The 23,670-nt window shown below is 37.6% G+C and overlaps 1 protein-coding gene across 1 annotated transcript in view; it reads left to right on the top strand.

Moving 5' to 3' along the window:
* The window catches only part of LOC150104628 (mitogen-activated protein kinase-binding protein 1-like), a 399,663-nt gene that overhangs the window by 305,525 nt on the left and 70,468 nt on the right, over positions 1-23,670 (top strand). Inside the window, exon 25 of the mRNA XM_090395826.1 lies at positions 11,444-11,480. Coding sequence (XP_090251952.1) covers positions 11,444-11,480 — 37 coding nt within the window. The remainder of the gene's footprint in view (positions 1-11,443; positions 11,481-23,670) is intronic.

Here is a 23,670-nt window from a genome sequence, read left to right as displayed (position 1 = left end):
GAAGTGCACAGTATTCTGCTGAAGAAAATGCAAGGGCTAGTGCTGACAACCTTTGGAATTCTGCCCCTCAACCACAGGTTGTTCCAGCAAGCCTTGAAATGATATTATTTCTTGTTTTAATTTGGTTGGACAGGTTGATGTGCCTTTTATAGGTTATGCTTCTGTCCAGGTTCACTCCAAGATATTTCGGGTGAGGTCAATTAGGTGGATTGCTGTGGACACAGTTTTTGTTGGATTTGGCTTCAGGTACCACTGCTTGAAGTAGTACTCTTCCAGGATGTTTAGGTCTGTATTCAAGGTTGTTTTCAGATTGGCAAAGGAGGTAGACTAGTGTAGGATCGCTAGGTCATCAGCATACATATATTTGCTTGAGCTGGTATATGGTATGTCAGACATGTAGATGTTGAAGAGTAAAGGGGCTAACACAAGCCCTGTGGGAGACCATCGTGGAGGAATCTGGGCCTGTTCTTTTTTCCTCCAATATGAACCCAGATCTTTCTGTTGGAGAGAATGGATTTGAAAAGCTGGAAAGTTTTTTTTTGCACCCAGTTTTAGGAGGAGGCCCCCTGATCCAGACTGTGTCATAAGCTGATGTTAGGTCAATGAAAGTGACTCCAGATTTAAGTTTCTTCTGGAAGCCTGCTTCAATCTGTGTTGTCAGGACCTGGTCATGGCAACTTCTCCCTGGCCTGAAGCCATCTTGTTCAAACAGTAGTGCTCTTTTGATGAGTGGTGAAATTCTTTTAAGGAGAATTCTTTCAAAGAGCTTAAAGGTGGAACAAAACAAGGAAATAGGTTGTAGATTCTTGAAATTGTTTGGATCTCACTCTGGTTTGGGCACAGCAATTATTTTGGTTCCCACCATAGTTTGGTAGTTCTTCAGTTTATAATTTTTGAGAACAGGGCAGTCAGACAAAGGGATAATGAAGCTGTGGAAAGGGTGCAAAGAAGAGTGAAAAAGATTATATCTGGATTATGGGATTTAGATTATGAGGACAGATTGTGAGTATGTGGATTATGCAGGTTCTGGTTAACAGGAGAAAGAGGGGTGATATGATAGAGGTCTATAAACTTCTGAATGGGTGTTATAGGATATCATCTGATAAAATGTTTCGTTATATGGAAGGTGGGGAGAAAAGAAAACACGGGGGACATCCATAGAAGTTAAATTTGTTCGTAATCAAGAAAGCAGTAAGAGCTAGGTTTTTCTCTCAGAGCAGTGAGTGAGTGGAACAGTTTGCCTTTAGGGGGTAGTGAGTGCATCTAGTGTGAATGAATTTAAGGGAAAGTATGAGACAGCTGGTTAGGATGATTTATAGCCTTCCTCGATGAGTCCTAGACTCCCTGGAGTCTCAGATAATAATAATAAAAAAACCTCACAACTACTGCTGGAAACCCATTCTACCTATTCATCATCCTTTAAGGAAAAAATCTATTCCTTACACCCTTCGAATCAATTCCAGGGGTGACCCTGTTGTTCTCTTCTTTCCTGCCATGTATTAAAAAAAAATCTTTGGTGCCTATCCTCTAAACCCTTTATTATGTTTTTATCATGTTTCCCCCCCCCCTAATGAATAGCCTTAGTGTTTAAGGCCTATAGACCTTGAATTTCTACTAAAGGAGGAGAACTCCATATACCCACTGATCACTCAAATCTGGATCCTCTCTACCATTTCCTCAATTTCATAGAATTCAGTTAACCAGATCTGCATGCAGTAGTCCAGATATGACCTTATAAAAGGGAAGTTATAAAACTTTGGACTTCTGCCCCTCAACCACAGGTTGTTCCAGCAAGCCTTGAAATGATATTATTTCTTGTTTTAATTTTGTTGTACCTCTCTACTCCTGCTTATCAGCGTGTTCTTCAATAACCACATAATATGAGGTGCTATTTTGACCATCTGCAATATTCCTTCCCTGTCCATCAACATTTCTAAATTCTTAGCCTCATCAATTTCCTGCAGTTAAGTTCCATCAATGTAGTACACAGCTTGTGATCTTTTCTTCCCAAATTGCATGAACTTACTTGGCCATGTTAAACTGGTAACTGTTATCATTGCCCATACTGCCAGTTTATGTAAGTGATCTTATAGGAAATCTCATCATAATTTTCACTGACTGTTGCTATTTCTAACTTTACATCATTGGCAAACAACTGATTATTTCCGATTATTTTCCTGTATCAATGGTGTACAAGTTAAACAGCAGCAGACTAAGTACTAAGCCCTGTCATACACCACTAGGCACCTGCCAACTCCTGAATTCATTTCTCCCAACATTTGCAACTTGCAACATATTTTATTCACCTAACACTCCCTTCTTTAGCATACTCTTACAGCTTCTATGGATGACCTATCATCCCTCCCCCAGCCTTCCTCACTTTCCACTTCTGTCTATATTAATCTTGTAAAATGCCCTTACATCCATCTCTTTTCTATCTATCCACTAAACACTGCAATATCCATTTCCCCAACTTTATTCCATAATCTATGATCCAGAATTGGAGAAAGGCTGCTTTTCCAGACTAATATTATCTTAGTTGTAGATGTAGCCCACTAGAGGGCCAGACGGATAGTTGTTTCAGAGAGCTCCCGAAAGCTAAGTACAATTTTGAGTAAAAATTAAAATATAGGTTAAAATCATAACGTAATATTGCCTAATTTTGGTAGCTTGTTGTGTCTATGGGATTTTGGTGTGAATTACGTTATTTAATTTAGTATATAAGTTACGTTTCATAGATTTGAATATGGCGCCAATGTGACGTAAGATAATGGCATCCAAAAATACGACGCCATTGTACAAAAATTATAATGTGAGAGAGTTTGTCCAATGTGATGTGTGTGGGATGTATGCATTCCCGAATGAGGCTGGAATTTGGATTGAAAGTGATAGTGGTGGGAGAATGTGTAGAAAGTGTAAGCAAAGTGAGGAGTTGAAGTATGTGTCAGGTAGTGAGATAGTTATGGTTGAAGAAAGCCAGAATTGCCAGAATGTGAGTGAAAATAGTGGCTTGATAGAGAATTGCGATGTACAAGATGGCAATGAGAGCGGTGATCTAAGAAAGAGTGAAAGCAACCATACTGAGAGAGAAAATGGTTTAAATGATAAAAATAATGAGGAATTATTTGTAGGAAGTGAGATCGCTAGGTTGCGCGCAGTGATACAAAATGCGCAGCGGCAATTAGAGCACCTGCAAAACTCTTTCCAGAGTGATTCGGATAATGTAAAAAAACAGTGCAAGAATGAGAGAGTTTCTGAAATGAAGGAAAGAGTGTTGCATGGTGACTCGTGAAAGAATTAATAATTGTGGCGGGTACGAATGAATTGAAAGGTGATAAATTTTTTTATGAGAAAGGACCTGAAAGTATTGTTAAAGGTAGCGAAAGAAAAGAGTGACAGAGTTAGAATGGTTAGTCTGTTGCCGTGGTATGACAAAGAGGAGTTTAGGAAGAGGGCCATAATTGCAAATGACATTATGCGTAGGTTATGCAGACGGTGTGGTGTGGAATTCGTGGACGTGTGGAATGAGTTTGAAGGGCGAAAGGACTTATACAAGATGGATGGCCTGCATTTCAATGGACTTAGTGTGCGGAGACTGGAAAGAGTGTTGCTGAATGAAGGGAAAATGGATGTGCAAAACCAGGGAAACTAGAACTACCAAGGAGGGGGGAAATGGATATGCAGACATCAGTGAGATAGATGAGTGTAAGAATGTATATAATGTACCTGAGCCAGCACTAAGGACAAAAAATGGGAATGGGTCATTTAGAATAATGTATCAATATATAGGGGTGGGACTAAGGGATCACTGCATTTCATGTATACTAATGCCAGGAGTATTAGGAACAAGAAGGAAGAATTTTTGGCCTTGATTGGCTCTTCCTGGCCACAGGTTATTGGCATTAGTGAAACATGGCTGACGGAAGAAGATATAGTTAGTGGGATAGAATGTGTAGGTTATAGTGTGTTGAAGGACAGAGGGACAGAGAGAATAAAATGGGGGGAGGGGTATTATTGATGATAGCTGATGAACTGCAGCCAAGGAGAATTGAAGTTGTATCGCAGGATAGTGAAAGGAGCTCATTTGAGGCTATTTGGTGTGTGATTGAGACTGGCAGAATAAAACATACAGTTGGGTGCTGCTATAGACCAGGTGATGGGATAGATGGTGGAGATAGTATGCATAGGGAAATTGATGAAATGAGTGGAAGGAGGGTAATTATTATGGGAGATTTCAACTATGGTAACATTGATTGGAAGGAGCAGAGGACACATGTGAGGAAGGAAAAGGATTTTATTCAATTATTAAGGGATAACTATCTGAGACAGCATGTAATTGAAAATACTAGGGGTGTGAGAGTGCTTGACCTGATAATAGCATCTGAGAATTTGACTGTAATGAATATGACCATGTTGCCACCTATTGGTGAGAGTGATCATAAGGTCTTGACCTGGGAGGTGGCTAAAGGTGTGGAATTTTCGATTAAGACAGGGTATATGTGGAATTACCATGCTGGAAAGTATGACAAGCTTAGGAGATTGTTTGGATCAGTGCCATGGCATGTACAACTGCAAGGGCTGGACGTCGATAGAGCATGGGAAGTGGTCAAGGAGCATTTACAGGAGGTAATGGCTGATTGTATACCCAGGGTCCGAATAGTAAAACAAGTAGGGGTTAAATGGATGAATAACACCATTAAGCTTGAGCTGCAAAAAAAGAAACAACTGTGGAGGGAATTTAAAGAAAGGGGTGACCTGCAGGCACACGAACGGTATAAAATGCAGGCCAGAAAGGTAACGAGTGTGGTAAAAAAAGCAAAAGCGGACTATGAAAGGAAACTAGCTTTGCAAGCAAAAGAGAATCCAAAACAGTTCTTTCAATATGCTGCAAGCAAGAAAAAAACTGTACACGGTAAAATGATTTTAAGGAATGATGATGGTAAGGAGGTCACTGAATCAGTCGATATAGTGGAGTTACTGAGCGCACCCTTTGCAAAAGCATATCATCCAGGTGGTGACATTGAAAAAATGAAGGAACCATTAGTTTATACGGGAATAGTGATGAATGAAGTGGAGGTGACTAGTCTATTACAGAACCTTAATGTGAACACATCTGTGGGATTGGATGGTATACCGGCACGGGTCTTGCGTGAAGCGGCTAAAGAATTATCAGTGCCCTTGACCATGTTGTTTAATCTGAGTCTCAGGTCTGGCTTAGTCCCGAAGGTGTGGAAAGAGGGGAAAATAGTTTCACTGCATAAAGGAGGATCCAAGACTACGGTTGCAAATTACCGACCGATCAGCATATCAGGAGTCGTTGTCATGGTCTTAGAGAAAGCAGTCAAGGGAAAAATACAGGAATGGATTGATGAAAACGAGATACTGTACAGGGGACAGCATGGCTTTGTGAAGGGTAGATCATGCTTCAGTAACTTGCTCAAGTTTTATAACAAGGTGACGGCTGAACTGGATAAGGGAAATGGGTTTACAGTGATACTGCTGGACCTGGCAAAGGCATTTGACAGGATACCACATGGAATACTAATCCGTAAACTACAACATATGGGAATGGATATAGGGTTGGTGAGGTGGATAGGTGGTTGGTTGATGGAGAGATATCAAAGAGTAGTTTATTCAGGAGTAAAGTCCAAAAGACGGCCTGTGACTAGTGGTGTGCCACAGGGTTCTGTTCTTGGACCACTGCTGTTTAATCTGTTCATTAACGATATAGGGAAGGATCTAAGTGGAACAATTCATTTGTTCGCTGATGATGCAAAGTTGGGTAGGGCAATAGTGAATGCAGAAGATGTCAAAGTCTTGCAGGATGACTTAGATAGATTGGAGTTCTGGGCTAAGGAGAATGGATGTCAATTTAATGTGACAAAATGTAAGGTTATGCATTTTGGGGTGAAAAGATTAGCAGCAGTATACCACATTGGTGGAACTGTACTCCAAGAGATTGATGAGGACAGGGACTTGGGAGTGTTGGTGGATAGGGAGATGAAGTTTAGGGGGCACACTGCAAAAGTAGCTAAATCAGCTCATCAACTCACTTGGTTGTTGAAAAATACCTTGACGAGCAGAGACAAGCAAGTTATTGTACCTCTGTACCTAGCCTTGATAAGACCTCATCTCGACTACTGTGCCCAGATTTGGTCACCTCGGTTCCTTCTTGATGGGGAGGAGGTGGAGAGGATCCAGAGGCGAGTGACTAAGATGATAACAGGTCTATGGAATGAACCATATGAGAACAGGTTGAAGATTTGTGGGTTGCAGAAACTAGTTGATAGGCGGAGGAGGGGAGATATGATCGAGACATTCAAATTGCTAAAGGGATTCTATAGGATTAATTCAGAGGATATTTTTGAGATCAGGACTGGTGGTGGGAGAACTAGTGGACACCTATGGAAGCTGGGCAAGAGTGTGGTTAGCAGGGGTGTTAGAGCTGGGTTCTTTACTTTTAGAGTGGTAAATGATTGGAATAAGCTGCCAGAGTCTGTTGTGGGTGCTATGACAGTTAGCGAGTTCAAGGCAAGGTATGATAGATACTGTGAGAATGTCGTATAGTTGTGTGGACATGATGTTTAGGGCCTCCCTCGATGAGTCTAAGGACTCCTGGAGTCGCCCGAAATAATAATAATAATAATAATTAGTTACTCATTCCTGAATAACTGAATCATTTTTTTAAATTTTTATTCTTTACATATCACACTTGCCAGGACATTATCAACAATTGCTGAACTAACAAATTTTATGATTTAATATGGCATTTTTGAGATCCTCTATTGTGGGTTCAGATGTGGGTTCAAATCCCATCAGGTTGATAGCCAACTTGTACAGGGAGCAAGAAACCATGGTAAGAACAAGTGTTGGATTAACTGATTGGCTTCAGGTTGGAAAGTGAGTTAGGCAAGGATGTTTACTTTCTCCTCACTATATATGCTAAACATCATGCATGAAGCATTGGGTGAGCTCAAGACAGGAATTAGGATATATGGTAGATTGATCTGTAATCTGAAGTATGCTGATGATACCGTACTTTTTGGAAATGGCAAGGAAGAACTAGGACAAATTCTTGATAAAGTTAACAAGATCAATAATAATAGAGGACTATCCTAGCAAGACAAAGATTATGGTTCTCAAAGGAAATACAAACAGGGAAGGTCTTGAGAAACAAGTGTACCTTAATGGAGAAAGAATTGAAGCAGTCAGCAAACCTGGGATCTATTATTAATGTGAAGAATTGCTGTTCAGAATACATCAGAAGAAGATTAGGAATGGCTAAAACAACAGTCAGAGACTTATTTAAAATTTAGTAGGATGGATATCTCCATGGAACAAAGTTGAGGATTTTGAATGCAGTTGTTTTTTCAACAGCAACTTATGGATGTGAGACTTGGAATCCAAAGAAGTCAGATAAGAAAAGGATATCTGCTTTTGAGATGTGGTGTTACAGAAGGCTTTTGAGGATATCGTATACTGAAAGTTGTACAAATGAATGGGTGTTAGAAAAGATCAGTAGAACTTTAAGGCTCTTTAAAAATACCAACAAGAAGAAAGTTAAAATATTTTGGACATACTGAAAGGAAGAAAGGAGGACTTCTCAGAACAGTTATAGAAGGTAAAGTTCCTGGAAAAAGAGGAAGCAGTAGACTGTCAATTGGATGGATGGTGTGTGTGTGTGGGGGGGGGGTAACTGATCTTCAGAGAGTAGACTTAAAGCTGCCAGAACCCATACTACAGGACTACATAGCAAAGACTGGTGTGGCACATCACGTAACTTCATCAGAGTGACCATATAGCATCTGTGGATACCCAATTTATTTAATTATTCGTGTGGGTTCCCCCCCCCCCATTCTTCAACCATCCTAAGGGATGGTTGAAGAATGGGGGGGGGAACCCACACTGTTTGAGCCCTCCTAGTGAGGGATTAAGTATGCATTTTATGATTGTAGATCCGTGTGTGTTCATGGCCAGATTTATCTGTTCTGAGGAAAAAAAAAAAAAAACAGTTTCCAGGTAAAAAATCCTGTACCTTCGTATGAGACTGGCTAACTCGCCGTTAGTCGAAAGAGACCAAATAATGGTTTCTCACATCATGGACGGGAATCGAACCGAGGTCTTTCCGACCAATGGGCTTCATCTATACCAACTGAGCTATGGAGGCTCTGGATGCCCAAGGAACCCAAGTAGGTAATGATTCATCCTCAATAGGGTGAAATCATGAGAAGCTTCAGTGTAGAGGAAATTGGAGAGGATGGGTTAATTGTGAGTGAGCAGGAGGTATGTGAAGAAATAAATAAGCTTATTGACATCAAGCTTAATAGGATTTGATGACATGTCACCACATATCTTAAGAGAATGTTCCACAAGTTGGCAGTAGCACTGGCATGGCTGTTTAATAAGTCTTACAACAGCAGAGGTTCCAAGAGAGGGGAAAGAAGATGAAATTTTTCTACTGCATAAAAGTGGTGATAAGACTGTGGCTACAAATTATAGACCGATATCTGTATATCTAGTGTTGTGGTTAAGGTATTGGAGAAATTAGTGAGAACTAGGCTATAAATTAAAGATACCAAGAAATTATATACACTTGGTTTAATCCTTTATCCAAGTGTAAGCGAACAAAGTTTGCACCTGAAGTATTTTCAGGACTGGGGCAACTCATGGTAAAGGTGGTATGATTTCACATCACTTTGCATTATGGGATACTTGTCTTAGTATCCCATAATGCAAAGCACATCTCCTTGCAGACATGTGTAATGCTATGCATATATGGGAAGGGTCACTATCCAGACCAGTTTCGACCTTTATTGAGGTCTCATCAGTGGGAGCCAGACCCACTGAACAAAGTTTGCACCTGAAGTATTTTCAGGACTGTGGGCAACTCGTGGTAAAGGTGGTATGGTATCTTCAATTTATAGTATAACCAAGTGGAAAAACTTTCAACAACTAGTGAGAACTAGGATACAGAATTGGGTTGATAACAGCAGCATTCTCTGTGATTGTCAGCATTAAGGTTTTGTTAAAAGGAATCATGTTTTACCAAATTATGTTGAAAGTTTCTTCACTTCATTATACTATAAATTAAAGATGCCAAGAAATTATATTCTTGGTTTCATCATTTTATCCAAGTGTAAGCAAATAGTTGCATACACTAAACTGATTGAGACCATTGTTATTCAACTTGCATACCACCAGTTAAACCCATTCCAATATCGTTAATATACAAGATGAACAACAGTGGTCCCAATATAGGCAGCATTCTATATTAGGTATCAATACAGTTGCCTTGGTATTCATGCACAAACGTTTGTTTTCTTACAGTTGGATACAGAATGAAACCAAAATGTAATATCTTGGCATCTATAATTTATACTATAACCAAGTGAAAAAAAAACTTTGACATCTATCTCTAATTCAGAGTATTTTAGTAATAAGGTGTGACACCTTTTTGCTAATTGTATATGGAAATATGACTTCTGCAGTACTTAAAGCTTAGTACCACTTCTGAGTCTGGCTCCCACTGACGAGACCTCAATAAAGGTTGAAATTGGTCTGGGTAGTGATCCTTCCCATAATGTATAGCATGATACATATCCATAAGGACATGTGTGCATTATGAGGTATCACTGCAACTGATGTGAAGTCATTAACCTCTATATACAAGTAGCCCAGTCTTAAAGTGACTTCACATGCAAACTGATCTTGGTTGCATAATCTTGGATAATGGATGAAACCAAGAATATAATTTCTTTACATATTTAATTTATAATTTTCTTACGTACTATAACAAGGTGACAAATGTATTGGACATGGGAAATGCATATATGGTGGTATACTTAAATTTTGCAAAAGCTTTTCATAGATTGCCACATGATGACAAGCCGTTAAATAAATTGAAAGAGATGGGATTGGATAACAGATTAGTGAGTTGGATTGCTGCCTATATTGATACCTAATACAGAATGCTGCCTATATTGGGACCATTGTTGTTCATCTTGTATATTAATGATATTAGATTTAACTGGTGATGTGCAAGTTGAATAACAATGATCTCAATCAGTTTAGTGTATGCAACTATTTGCAGATGTTGCAAAATTTGGGAGAAAATGTAGAGTCAAGCAGATGTTATGGCCATTTAGCAGGACTTGAATAGATTGTATGATTGGACAGATAAGTGGAATTGTCATTTCAGTATTGCAAGGTGTAAGATTTTTAAATTTGGTAAGCAATGGTGGGATACAAAGTGTAACACTTTGTGGGAGAAACTTTTAAGGGAGGTAGAGGAGATGAGAGATCTGGGAGTGGTGGTGAACATGGACCTAAAATTCAGAGGCCACATTGCACAAGTTGTGAAGACATCACATTGGATAATGGCAGTGATGCAGAGGCCCCTGACATGCAGAAATAAAGAGCTTATGATGTCATTGTATAAGATCTTGATCAGGTCTCATATGGATTATTGTGCACAGATTTGGTCACCTAGTTTTCACAGTGATAAGGCTAAGTTAGAAAGTGTCGAGAGAAGATTCACAAAAGTGATAACTGGTTTTTGGAACATACAGTATAAAGACTGATCGAAAGAATGTAATATGCAAAGCCTTGTGAATAGCAGAAGGAAGGGGAGAGGATTGAGTCATATAATGTTAGCATGGAAGAAATATTTTCATAGAATGGGAGAGGGAGTAGAACAAGAGGCTATCCCTGGAAACTATAGGGGAGGGGGTGAGCAAAGGAGTGAGGAGCAGGTTCTTTGCATCATGAGGTCATTGGCAAGTGGAATGCATTGCCTAAGTATGCTGGGAATGCAGACCATACAAACTCGTTGAATCAGTTTAAGGTATATGGTTGGATGAGCTTTGTGTGTGATAATGCACCTCCCAAGATGAGTCTCCGATTCCATGGAGGTCAGATACTAATAATAATAATAAATAATTTTTGCTTATTCATTACCAAAAAAATCAATATTTGTTATTTTTCCTTTCTGATATCAGTGTTCATATAAGTCCCTTTTCTGTCATTAATGAAAGAAATTATTTAATGCTATGCAAATACATATATGAGGGGGAGTGTAGTATGGAAAGTTCTGATAAATACCTAGAACAAAAATCATATTAAAGCAATTGATATAACCACAAGAAAGAACATATCTTAAAACCCTTTAATCCCCATGTTTCATCAAATTGTAATAATTTATTCCTTTTCCTTTAGGATATATAAAAAGACAAAATTAATTAATTTTTGTTCTAGGTGTTTATCAGAACTTTCCAGGACCCTTCCCCATATATTTTTCCTCTCTCTTTTTAGGGCACACTCCATGATATAAATGAAAATTCACGTTTATTATTTTAATTTGTATGTTAATTGTTTATATTTTTCTAAAACCTGAATTGCTAGAATGTCACATGTTTTGATATACTTTTTTTTTTTTTGTTAATAGATTACATGTTGGGACCAACAAACAGCCACAGCAACTGGTAAGATTCTGTCTCTATAAGTGTATATTATACCTACTATCTGATCTAATTTACGTATTAATGATATATGTAAATTGATATTACATACTAATGATATATGTTCATTAGATGCTTAGAGAAAGTGTTGTTCAATGAGAGATTGGAAATGCAAAATCATAGCAACTAGAAGCAGTAAGGGGGTGCAAAAATGATCATGAAATACTGAGTGCAGTTTCTCAGGTTTTGAACCTGAGTGGGTTTGAACTTACATTACCCAAGGTAACTGTGAGCCCATGAGGGAATGTTTTCAAATGCAGTACATGAATGCCAAAAGTATCAGAAATAAAGGGGAGAAGTTTTTGGCATTGGCCAGGTGGACTTGGACAAAAATTACTGGCATCAGAGAGACCTAGTTGATAGAGGTATAGTTACAAGGATAGAAAATGTAAGGGATATTTTATTTTCAGGAAGGATAGAGGGAACAGGACAGGAGAAATGGTATTACTGATGATAGCTGAAGAACTTCAAACCAACAAAAAATTGAACTTAAGGAGATTTCTGAGGAAGATGGTTCATTTGATTTTATCTATTGTGAGATGCAAGCCAACAGGACAAATATATATATTGTTGGTTGCTGCAACGGATCAACCAACAATATATATTTGTTGGCAGACTAGCAAAATAAGTGCAGACAGAGCAGTTATTTTGAGAGACTTCAACTACAGAAACAATTTGTTCAGAATGGAGAGAGGAAAGGGTACATGGCAAGATTTTATACAGTTCTTAATTAGCTTCAGCTTTTAAAGACAGGATTAGGAGTTTGAGAGTGCTGGATCTGGTAATAGCACCAAAAGATATATATATATATATTTATGACCAAGGTGAGCAGAGTAGATACCTTGTAACTATGCAATGTTATTCTGGGAGGTTGCTAAATGTGGAATTATCAGTCAAGAAAAGGAACTACAAAGCTGGTGATTATGACAAACTTAGGAGCCAGCTTGGAGCAGTGTCATGGCATAAGAAGCTACAAGAGAATATGAACATGGGGAAATGGTTAGGTTGAGAAAATAGTATCACTGCATGCACTCAGGAGGATAAACCAAGTGGGAGTTAAAAGGATGAGTAACAGTATAAAGCTGAAACTGGAAAAAAGGAAAAAAAAAAACATTGCAGAGAGAATATAAATAAAAGATGATCAGTCAGCTCATGACCAATACAAAGTTCAAGCAAGAGGTATGAATGGTAAGAGGATGAAATCAGACTATGAAAGAAAATTAGCTAAGCAGGCCAAATGAAATTCTAAGGAGTTGTTTTCGCTATATAGTCATTTAGTTGAGTTCCTAAACGATCACTTGACAAGGATGTATCACCAATTGGAGATATTGTAGTTGCCAAATGTGAAAATTGAGGTAGATGACCTGGTTAGCATATTAAAAAACATGCTGGATGGGATGTCCATCTGTGTGCTAAGAGAATTGGAAGTTCCTCTGACAAAGTTGTTTAATCTCTCTCAGTTTTGGGAAGGTTCCAAGAGAGTGGAAAATGGACAAGATAGTTACATGACATAAAGGAAGCTCGAAGACAGAAATTGCAAATTATAGGCCAGTTAGTATATCTCTGGAGTGTTGGAAAGTATTGGAAAAGTTCGTTAAAAGTAGAATTCTGGAATGAGGGGAGAGGCTATACATCATTCACACCAGTTGTCATAACTTCTCTTAAACTCATTCACATTAGATGCACTCACCACTTCAACAGGCAAATTTTTCCTCAATGCTCTGTGAGTAAAAATCTAGTTCTCTCCACTTTTTAAACTGCAAACAAATTTTACTTTAGATCCTCTGCATATCCCATCCTCCCCTCACCTTCTATATAATGAAAAATTTTATCAACCCAATATCTTATCCTTTTAGAAGTTTACAGTCCTTTATTATATCACCCCCCCCCCTCTTTCTCCTGTTTATCAATGTCTGCAGTCTACATATGCTAGTCTTTTTTTTTATGTTGTTCCCACCCATGAAAAGTTATTTGCAAACCTATAGCACATTTTGTACTGTGAGTGGGCTAAGGATTTTTTTTTCTGTTTTTATCAAATTTATATATATATATATAAAAATTTGTATTTTTAATTTATATTTTTCATACTCTGGAAACTCTTCTCTAGAGACCAAACATGGTACTTTTTCAGGTGAATTCAGACCTCTAATAAGTGGGACAGTGGTCTCGCTGGATGTTTGTGGGATTCAAACTCACAGCCCGTTAGTTGGAAAGCAGGTATGCTAACCACTTGAGTCTATCTTCATATTATGAATTTATTCTTATAATCTATATTATATAATCCCAATGTCATCTTTGTTACTCTTTTTAGCATCCTTTCCACAACTTTTTTATTCCGTAGAACCTATGCGACCAGATCTGTTGATACTGATTCAGATATGGTTGTATCAAGGCCTTGAAAAGAGGCACAATATCTTTCTTATCTTACATGTTAATGTTCATTCCAGCATTTCAGTTATCCACTGAGTTGTATTTGCAGTTTTTGCTGTGTCCTTTGAACTTCACTTTCATATATACCATATCTCCAAGATCCCTAGCCTCATCAGTTTCTTGTAGAATAATCCCACCAATATAATATGCTGCTGGAAATCTCATCACACCAAAGTGGATTACTTTATGCTTACTTAACATTGAATTGACAGCAATTATCATTAATTGCCCATATTTCCAGCCTTCAAGTCATTCTGTGAAGTTACATATCAGTAACATCACTAATTGTCCTGCCTATCTTTAAAATCATAAGTAAACAATTAAACATCTGTTGTCAGGTCCTTACCAATGCCATTACCTTGGACCACTGAACAGCAGTGGTCCAAGGACTGAGCCCTAGATCCTACTCTAGTTCTCTTAAATCAAGCAGATTCACTCCCCCCAGTATACCACCACCACCACCACCACCTGATACCTATCCATCAGCCATTCACTTATCCAAGGCAACAATTTATATTCCAATAAATTAAAGACTTAATTCTGTATGTTAGTCAAGTAAATAATAGTTTAATATCCGACATGTTTCACTGACTAATATCTGTCAGCATTTTCAAGGATACACTGGTAAGCAATGGAAAATAACAAAAACTAGGAAACGAACCGACAATTCTAAAAATTATATAAAGTTATCACTGTGCATGATACAATACGCATGTCGCAAGTACAACGTTTTATTTGTTGAGATATTTATTGTAATTTTCGTGAAAGTTCATTTCTTTTTGGTTAAATGATCTGATTAGAGTTTTCTATATATCTGGTAGGATTAGGCCTTGATTCTTATTTAAGTTACCTGTTGAACAGGTGACTGTAGCAGCTTCTTTGAATGTTCTGGAATGGTAGTTCTCTTCTATGTAGGGCATATGACTCATATCCCATTCAATATTATGGTTGGTAGAGGTGAAGTGGGAAGAAAGGCCTGATATATCTTGTCTGTTATTCCTTACATAGCCTATGTGTTCTTTCTTTCTTGTTTCAAAACTTCTAGATGTCTGTCTGATGTAATTGATACTGCATGAACAGGGTATGCTGTAAACTCCAGAGTATTTGTAGAAAGGATAGCTCTCTTTCGGGGATCTTATAAACTTTTGAATGGTCTCAATAGGTTTGAAGGTTACTCTGATATTATATGGTTTTAGAAGAAGAGCTAATTTTTTGGATATGGTACTAACAAATGGAATTGTTATAGAGCTGATGTATTGGGTTTCATCTTGTTGTCTTTGCGGTATGTCATTAAAGAGAATTTGGTTGATGATTCTTGTAGTGTAGCCATTTAGGAATAGATCTCTGGATATTTTCATTAATTCTTCTTGCAAGTCGTCAGGGTCTGTGGTACACTGTATAGCTCTTTTTTTGAGCATATGGATAATGCTGAGTTTCTGGGATATGTGGTGGGACGAGTCGAAATGGTGGTAGCGTCCAGTGTTAGTAGGTTTTCTGTATACTGACAGGCTGATGCTATTTTCAGTTTGTTTCTTAATAAGGACGTCTAGGAATAGAAGTTTATTATCTTTTTCTAGTTCCAATGTGAACTTGATAGTGTTGTGGAAGCAATTAATTTTGTTTAGATAATCTATTAGTTCTTTTTTGTGATTCCAAATGATGAAGATGTCGTCAACATACCTAAACCAAGTGGTTGGTTTAGGGGTAATTTGAGATAAAATTTGAGTTTCCAAATTTTCTAAGAATAGGTCAGCACAAGAAGGAGAGAGAGAGGGCTACCCATGGCTAATCCAGTAAGTTGTTTGTAGTAGGTTTTTTGCCATGTAAAGGTATGTTGGTATGTAAAGGTATGTAGGTTTAGCAGAGATACAATGTGTGGGTCACTCTACTAAAGTTGAAAGTCAGAATTGAATAATATACAGAAAGACAATTTGATATAGAATAAGCTGAAAGACAAAGGTGGATGACTAAGCTTTTTGCTTTATGCATAAGATGTTATACTCCTAATAAATACAGCATCTTCAGGCCTTTAACTAAAGTATATAACTGCTGTAGAATATTTGGCATGAAAATCAGCAATAAAAAGATTGAAATAAACTGTGAAAATAGGCATGAACATGGGAAACAATATTTTCAGTGGAGAACCACAGAACAAATAAAACATTTTAACTATTTAAACAGAATTTTTATCATCATCATCATCAAATTCCTGCCATGTACCCTCAAGGGGTGTACAGGATATGACAGTACTACATGAAAAAATTACATCATTACTAACTCCCTATCTACAATTTTCCTCCAAATCAGTCTGTTACTTGTCAAGACTCCAACATTATCAGATCTTATATTTCTATCGTCTAAGGCACTTTGTACCGTATCAATCCACCTATATCTTGGTCTTCCTCTGGGTCGTTTTCCTGCCAACCTGGCAGAGAACACTTGTTTTGCTAATCTTTCCTCTCCCATTCTATTTAAGTGACCATACCATCTGAGATTAGCTCTCCTAATGCATTCCTGGATGCTGACAATGTCAAGTTCTTTCCTAATATCCTCATTTTTAATATGATATTGCCATTGATGCCATCTGTTCACGCCTCTAATCTTTCTCAGGACTCTCATATCTGCGGTCTCTAGTCTTTGGTCAAGTGTTTTACTTCTGACCCAGCTCTCAGATCCATAAGTTAAAATTGGTTTGAACACAGTCTTGTATACAGCTAATTTAGTGTTCCGACTAATTTCTTTCTTATTCCATATGAATTTATTCAATTGACTTCCCACGATACCAGCTTTGCTGATTCTGTTGTCTATTTCTATATTTAGTTTACCATCTTCAGTAAAAATTGTGCCTAAGTAGCTGAAATGTTTTACTTGTTCCACAGGTTCTCCATTCACAACACAGTTGACATTTTCAATGATTCTGCCTATTTTCATTGTCTTTGTCTTTTTATTGCTGACCTTCATACCATATCTATTACAACAGCTATTCAATTTAGTCAGAGAATCTTGCAGACTTGTAGCGGATTTATTTAGAAGTATAACATCATCCGCATAAAGCAAAGAGCTGACATTAACATCTCCAATTTTGATATCAGATTTAATACCACATTCCTTCATAATGTGATCCATATAGATAATGAATAACAGAGAGGATAATGTACATCCTTGTCTCACACCAGATTTAACATTAAACCATCTTCCTGTACTTCCTTCAATTCTAACTGCTGACTCACAACTCAAATAAAGACTAAGTATTGCTTGATATAATGCCCCATTGACACCATATAACTGCAGCGTATTGAATAGCTTCTCTCTTGGCACCTTGTCATATGCCTTTTCCAAATCGACAAAACTTAAATACAGATCTTTGTTATATTCCCATGCTTTCTCAACTATTTGTCGTAAAGTGAAGATCTGATCCTGACAGCCTCTATTTGGCCTGAATCCAGCTTGTTCTTCACCAAGCTTTTCTTCCACAATTCTTCTCAACCGTTTCTCAAGTATACTTGCATAGATCTTGCCAGGAACACTCAGTAGGGAAATACCTCTGTAATTCTCACATTCAGTTTTATTTCCCTTTTTATAGATGGGTACTATGAGAGCTCTACTCCAATCATCGGGAATTCGTCCCTCTGTCCAGGCTTTCTGAACTATGCAGTGCAGCCACTGTAAGACTCTTATACCACCATACTTCAGCATTTCTGGCCGAATATCATCTACTCCTGCTGCCTTTCCACATTTCAAGCCTTTGATGGCTTTTTCTACTTCAAGTATTGATATGTATTCCTGACTGCATGCCTGCTCAGTGTTTTTTATCACTGTGCTGTCATCACTGCTTGTTTCATTTAGCAGTTTTTCAAAGTAATTACTCCATACTTCAAGGATATCTTTTTCTCCTGTTTTCATTTCACCTTTACCATCTCTAATTCCTTTTACAGCACTCTTTCCTCCATTCCTAAGCTTCTTCAACAACCTCCAGAATATTTTGCCACCTTCTTGATATTTATTTTCTATATTCTTGCCAAAGTCCTCCCATGACTTTTGTTTAGCTAGTTTTACACACTGTTTAGCTTTCTTACATTTGTCTCTGTATTCTGTAAGAGTAAAAGCTGACTTATTTGCCAGGAACTTGATATGCTTTCTTCTTTTCCTTCACTGCCTCTTTAACTTCCTGTGTCCACCAGGGAGTTCTGATTTTTTTATCCTTGCACACAACCTCACCACATGCCTCTCTGGCAGAATCAATCAATGTTTCCTTCAGAGTTTGCCACTGAATCTCCAAGGTTTGATTCCTGTTCTCAAACTCTTTCATTTTCTTTTCAATAATATTTCTGTATTTTAGTCTACAGTTCACATCTGAGAGCTGCTCAACTTTTATTCGCTTTAAAACTTTCTTACATGTTATTCTTTTCAATATGAAATTCAATTTTATCCTGCTCGAGACTAAATAGTGATCACTTCCAATTTCAAATCCTCTGTACACTATGGTGTCCTGCACCAGGGAGAAAACATCACTATCAACAATAACATAGTCAATGAGACTTTTTTTATTCCTAGCCTCTTCTCTCCATGTGAATTTGTGCACATTTTTATGTTGGAACATGGTGTTAGTAATAACTAGTCCATGTCCTGAGCAGAAATCCAACAGATATTTGCCATTATTATTAGCTTTGCTCTTTTCTCCAAATTTTTCCAAAATATTTTTGTATGTCTCACAATCATTTCCTACTCTACTATTTAGATCCCCAACAAGGACCAACTTTTCCTTTTTCATTGTGTCAGTTGCTTTTTCTAAAGCCTCAAAAAATGCCTCCACTTCTACCTTAGTAGAACCTTCTGTGGGATCATAGGCACAAATAAGTCTCATTGTCCAGTTCCCCATTCTCATATTTGCCCACATTACTCTACTTGAGACTGACTCCCATTCAAGAAGATTAGCCTCGTATTTTGTGTTGAATACTATGGCTACTCCTTCTTTTCCTTGATTGTCATTGCCTGAATATAACATTTTGTATTTATTGCTCAGAAAGATCTCACCAGTTTTGGTCTTTTTTGTTTCAGTCACCCCTATTATGTCGATCTGGTACTTATCTAATTCCTCAGCTAGCTCCATTTCTTTGCCATTCAGGCTTCTTACGTTGATAGTACCGATCTTTAACTCTGGTGATGTTGAGTTGGGGTTTGTTTTCAGATTTGTTCCAGTAGCTGACTTTTCGCTGTTCGCCCTGGTTCCCTGGTGAAAACAACGGGGGCCTTGTTTAACCGGGCGACGCCCCAGCCGGCATGAAATTTTGTCGTGTTGTACCATCATTTTTTATTTTGGTTTAACCAATAAGAATACAATTTGGTCGGCTAAATCCCAAATTGCCAGCCCATCCTCGTTCGTTCAGTATCAAAGTAGATACCCAACAGGGTGCACCACGAGAAGGTGAGGATTGGACATTAGGTCAGAAGCCCTGGTCGGTTCTCCGCATTCCTTTAAAGGCTATGTGGAGGTCTCCTCTCAGTTATACAGCTTTGACCCTTAAGCACCACAGAATTTTTAAATAGTTTTTAAATTTACTTTTTAATTAAAAAGTTAATTAAATATGGAAATTGATAATACAGTAAGCAAAGTTGGTGGTGAAACATGAGCGAACTAATCGAAAGTAGTATGTCATTTAAACAGAATGGAAGAGGAATTGGTAGAAGAAGATATACCTTTAACAAAGTCATCCTATAAAGAGGATCAGGGTGCTATCAACTCACCCTCGGGTGTCGATCCTAGTAGCATCTCCAACACCTTAATGATCATTCCAGAGATACTGATTGGTCTATAATTAGTTGCATCTATCCTGGTTCTACACTTGTATAATGGAACTATCTTATTCTCCTCTCACTCATTAGGAACTGGACTCATGTTGAAGCTCAATTTTAATGATCAATTCAGAAGCACTGCTAATTCTGTTGCATGTTATTTCAGTCCTTGCTAATATCCCATCCAGTACCATTGCTATGTTCAAAAAGATGCTGTTGCACCGCAGCATCCACACAGCTAATGGATCTGCCTGGTATGTATACATTACTGAAGTGATTGCTTAACAACAGTTACTTCTAAAGCATGTGTATACTTTCCCCATACACTAAAGTTATTCTACCACATTAATTTTTCCTATTACTTGTCACATAGTGATGAAATGCTCTCAGATTTCCCTTTGCCTGAGGTTAACTGATTTTCATAGTTCTTTTTTGTCTTCCTCACTATAGCAGATCCTGTCTTAGCCTACTTTTTTTATATTGCTCTGGTCTAGGTTCATCACCTTTCTCCCAGATCCATAACATTTTTTTGCAGTCGTTGCTTCAAAGTCTTATTCATCTATTTAACTCTCATGATAAAAGGCTAGATAAACCTTATATGCATAAGGTTTAACTTTATAAGTTTATAGATATCTTAAGACAACTCTGGACTGACCAGCAGCAAGTAAATATCTAAATATTTTAGCTTGTTAACTTCTATCTTGCACCAGACAGCCTCAAATCCACCATCTGTATCACTCATACTACTCACTACCATTGAGAATCTCTACTTTGGTTGGATGTAATCCTTCTGTAATCATTAGTAATCCTCCAATATCTCTCTCTCTCTCTCTCTCTCAAAAATTTTACAGTAAAAATCAAGGACACCAAGTACAACATTTGAGATTTTTATAAGGCAGCAGACATTAGTTCTCAGTTCTTTCTGTATTGATTACCCAAATATCATAGGTACAAAAAGAAACAGCATGGTCAATCCCATTTTTCTGCAACTAATACGAAGGGGTACCCAAAAATAACTGGAATCTGAACTTGGCGTGTATGCATTTTCTAGTTACGGATGATGCTGCTAGGCATCATGAGTGTGCAGTTTATTGTTGCCAGTCTGGCAAGTGGCATCATCCTGTATGAACTGGTCTGTTATTCTGACTGCTTTTTTGTTGGTGCTTACAAGCAAGTTTGGCAATTTTATGCTAATATCCCATCCAGTACCATTGCTATGTTCAAAAAGATGCTATGGCACCTCAACATCCACGCAGCTAATGGATCTTATGACTGACCACAAGGAACAGAGAGAGTGTGTGAAATTTTGTTTTTCTTTTGGGTAAAACTACAGCCAAAACTACTGTTATGCTTTGGTAAGCCTTTAAAGATGATGCTTTAGGTAAAATTTAGGTCTACGAGTGGTGTTCCCATTTCAAAAATGGGTGTCCCCATTTTTGAAATGGGGACATGTTGGTCTTCAACATGTCAGTTGAAGACCAACCACAATTTGGGTTGGTCTTCAACTGACTAGCTTCAACAAGCAGAACTTATGAACATTGAAAAGTTTTGCCAGGCATTTTATGAAGTTGAAAGACCATTCAGTAAATTTCTGAAGAGACGAATTTGTAATGGAGTTCGTGCCAGTGAATTTTAACAGTAGATTTGCAAATAAAATGCGTATCTGCTAAATTTGTGTCTAAAAAGAAAAAATTATATTAAAATTAAAATTATTTTTTAAAATTATGTAAATGTTTGCTGCAATTTGAGAGAGAAAGTTCTTAATGACCAGAACTTTTGAAAGTTGTGACCGGGGATGAGTCTTGGTTCTGCGATTATGATCCAGAAACAAAACAAGCATAAAGCCATTGGAAACATGCAAATCCAAGACCCAAGAAGGCATGTCAAGTTTGATCAAACATCAAAACAATGTTGTTGTTTTTTTTTTTGATGTGAATGGAATTATACACAAAGAATTTGTTCCTCCTAGACAGACAGTAAACCAACATTTTTATCTCAACTTTTGAGAAGACTGCATGATAGTGTGCAAGAAAAATGGCCAGAAACTTAGAGTAGTGGAGATTGGTTGCTGCACCATCACAATGCCCCAGCCCACACGGCTTGTCTATCCAACAGTTCTTGATGAAAAAACAATATGGCAGTTGTTCCCCACCTTCCCTATTCCTCCCGAACTCTCTCCATGTGACTTTTTTTTTATTTCCACAATTAAAGAATACCATGAAAGGACAGTGATTCATTGATGTGGAGGAAGCAAAAAAAATGTCGTTGGAGATCATAAACAGTATTCCAGTTGTTGAAAGTTTATTATCCACTTGGTTAGACTATAATAAATTTAGTTTACACCTTTATCCAGGTGTTAGCAAACAAAGTTTGCGCCTGAAGATACTTCAAGACTGAGGCGACTCGTAGCAAAGGTGGACCAAGATCTCATCACTCCTGTCTCAGTATCTCCCATTATGGGAGATACTGAGACAGGAGTACATATCTTCAAGGAGCACATCTCCTTGAGGATATGTAAAATGCTATGCATTAAGGGAAGGGCCACTACCCAAACCAGTTTCGACCTTTATTGAGGTCTCGTCAGTGGGAGCCAGGCCCAGAAGTGGAGATACCAAGGCAGAAGCAATGGAGAGGTCATCTTTACTTATACGAGTTGCCAAAAGGTTAAACCTTATTATTAAATTACTCAGGATTCAGAGAAAGATGTTGGAAGTTTATTATCCACTTGGTTAGACTATAATAAATTCAGTTTAATCCTTTATCCAAGTGTTAGAAAACAAAGTTTGCACCTGAATATACTTCAAGACTGAGGCAACTTTATTATAGTCTAACCAAGTGGATAATAAACTTTTAACATCTTTCTCTGAATCCACAGTAATTTAATAATAAGGTTTAACCTTTTGGCAACTCCATTGCTTCTGGGCCTGGCTCCCACTGACGAGACCTCAATAAAGGTCGAAACTGGCCTGGGTAGTGGCCCTTCCCTTAATGCATAGCATTATACATATCTGCAAGGAGATGTGCTTTGCATTATGGGAGATACTGAGACAGGAGTGATGAGAGTTTGGTCCACCTTTGCTACGAGTTGCCTCAGTATCTTCAGTTGGAGTATCTTCAGGTGCAAACTTTGTTTGCTAACACTTGGATAAAGAATTAAACTAAATTTATTATAATATTCCAGTTTGAACAGTTCCAGAACTGTTTCCAGCAGTGGAAAAAATGTTGGGACAAGTGCATTGACCTACATGGAGAATACATTGAAGTATAGTATTGTATCAAGAATATGGTATTATAGACTTTAATAAAAAATTTAAAAAAAAAATAATTCTGGTTATTTTTAGGTATTCTCCCCCCCCCTCATAAATTAGGACTGGTACTAATTTATAGGGGGTACCCAAAAACTATAGCAAATATACTTGCTTATTCTCTCAGATATAAGACTCATGGAAACCGATTGCCTTATAATTATTGGCATATTAAATCAAAAAAAAAAGTATGTTTGCTATAGTTACCATAAGGTTTTTGTGATCCCTTTAAGCTTTTGTATATGTTATATATGCCATTTTTAAGGTCATATTTTAGCAACTTGCTCACATTCTGTAACAATGTTACCATTGAACTAGACAAGGGGAATGGATACATCATAATACTTTTGAATTTTGCTAAGGCTTTTGACAGAATACAGCATGATAGACTGTTACATAAATTGGAGAATATGAGTTTGGATTACAGAAAATTAGCATGGATAAGAGGATGGCTGATTGACAGATATCAAAAAGTGGTGTACAGGGGGATGTGAGTATGCAAGATTTAAGGTACCCATTGGTGCAGTGCCAACAATCAGTGCTTGGCCCACTGTTATTCAATCTGTACATTAATGATATTGGGAACGATTTGAGCAACATACAGCTATTTGCTGATGATGCAAATT

This window comes from Typopeltis vanoorti, chromosome 7 (assembly GCF_054136105.1).
Source record: "Typopeltis vanoorti isolate ZY-2024b chromosome 7, IOZ_Tvanoo_1.0, whole genome shotgun sequence".
In the NCBI taxonomy this organism is placed as follows: domain Eukaryota; kingdom Metazoa; phylum Arthropoda; class Arachnida; order Uropygi; family Thelyphonidae; genus Typopeltis; species Typopeltis vanoorti.
The sequence above is the reverse complement of the archived record's forward strand: the minus strand, read 5'-3'. Positions and strand labels throughout refer to the sequence as shown.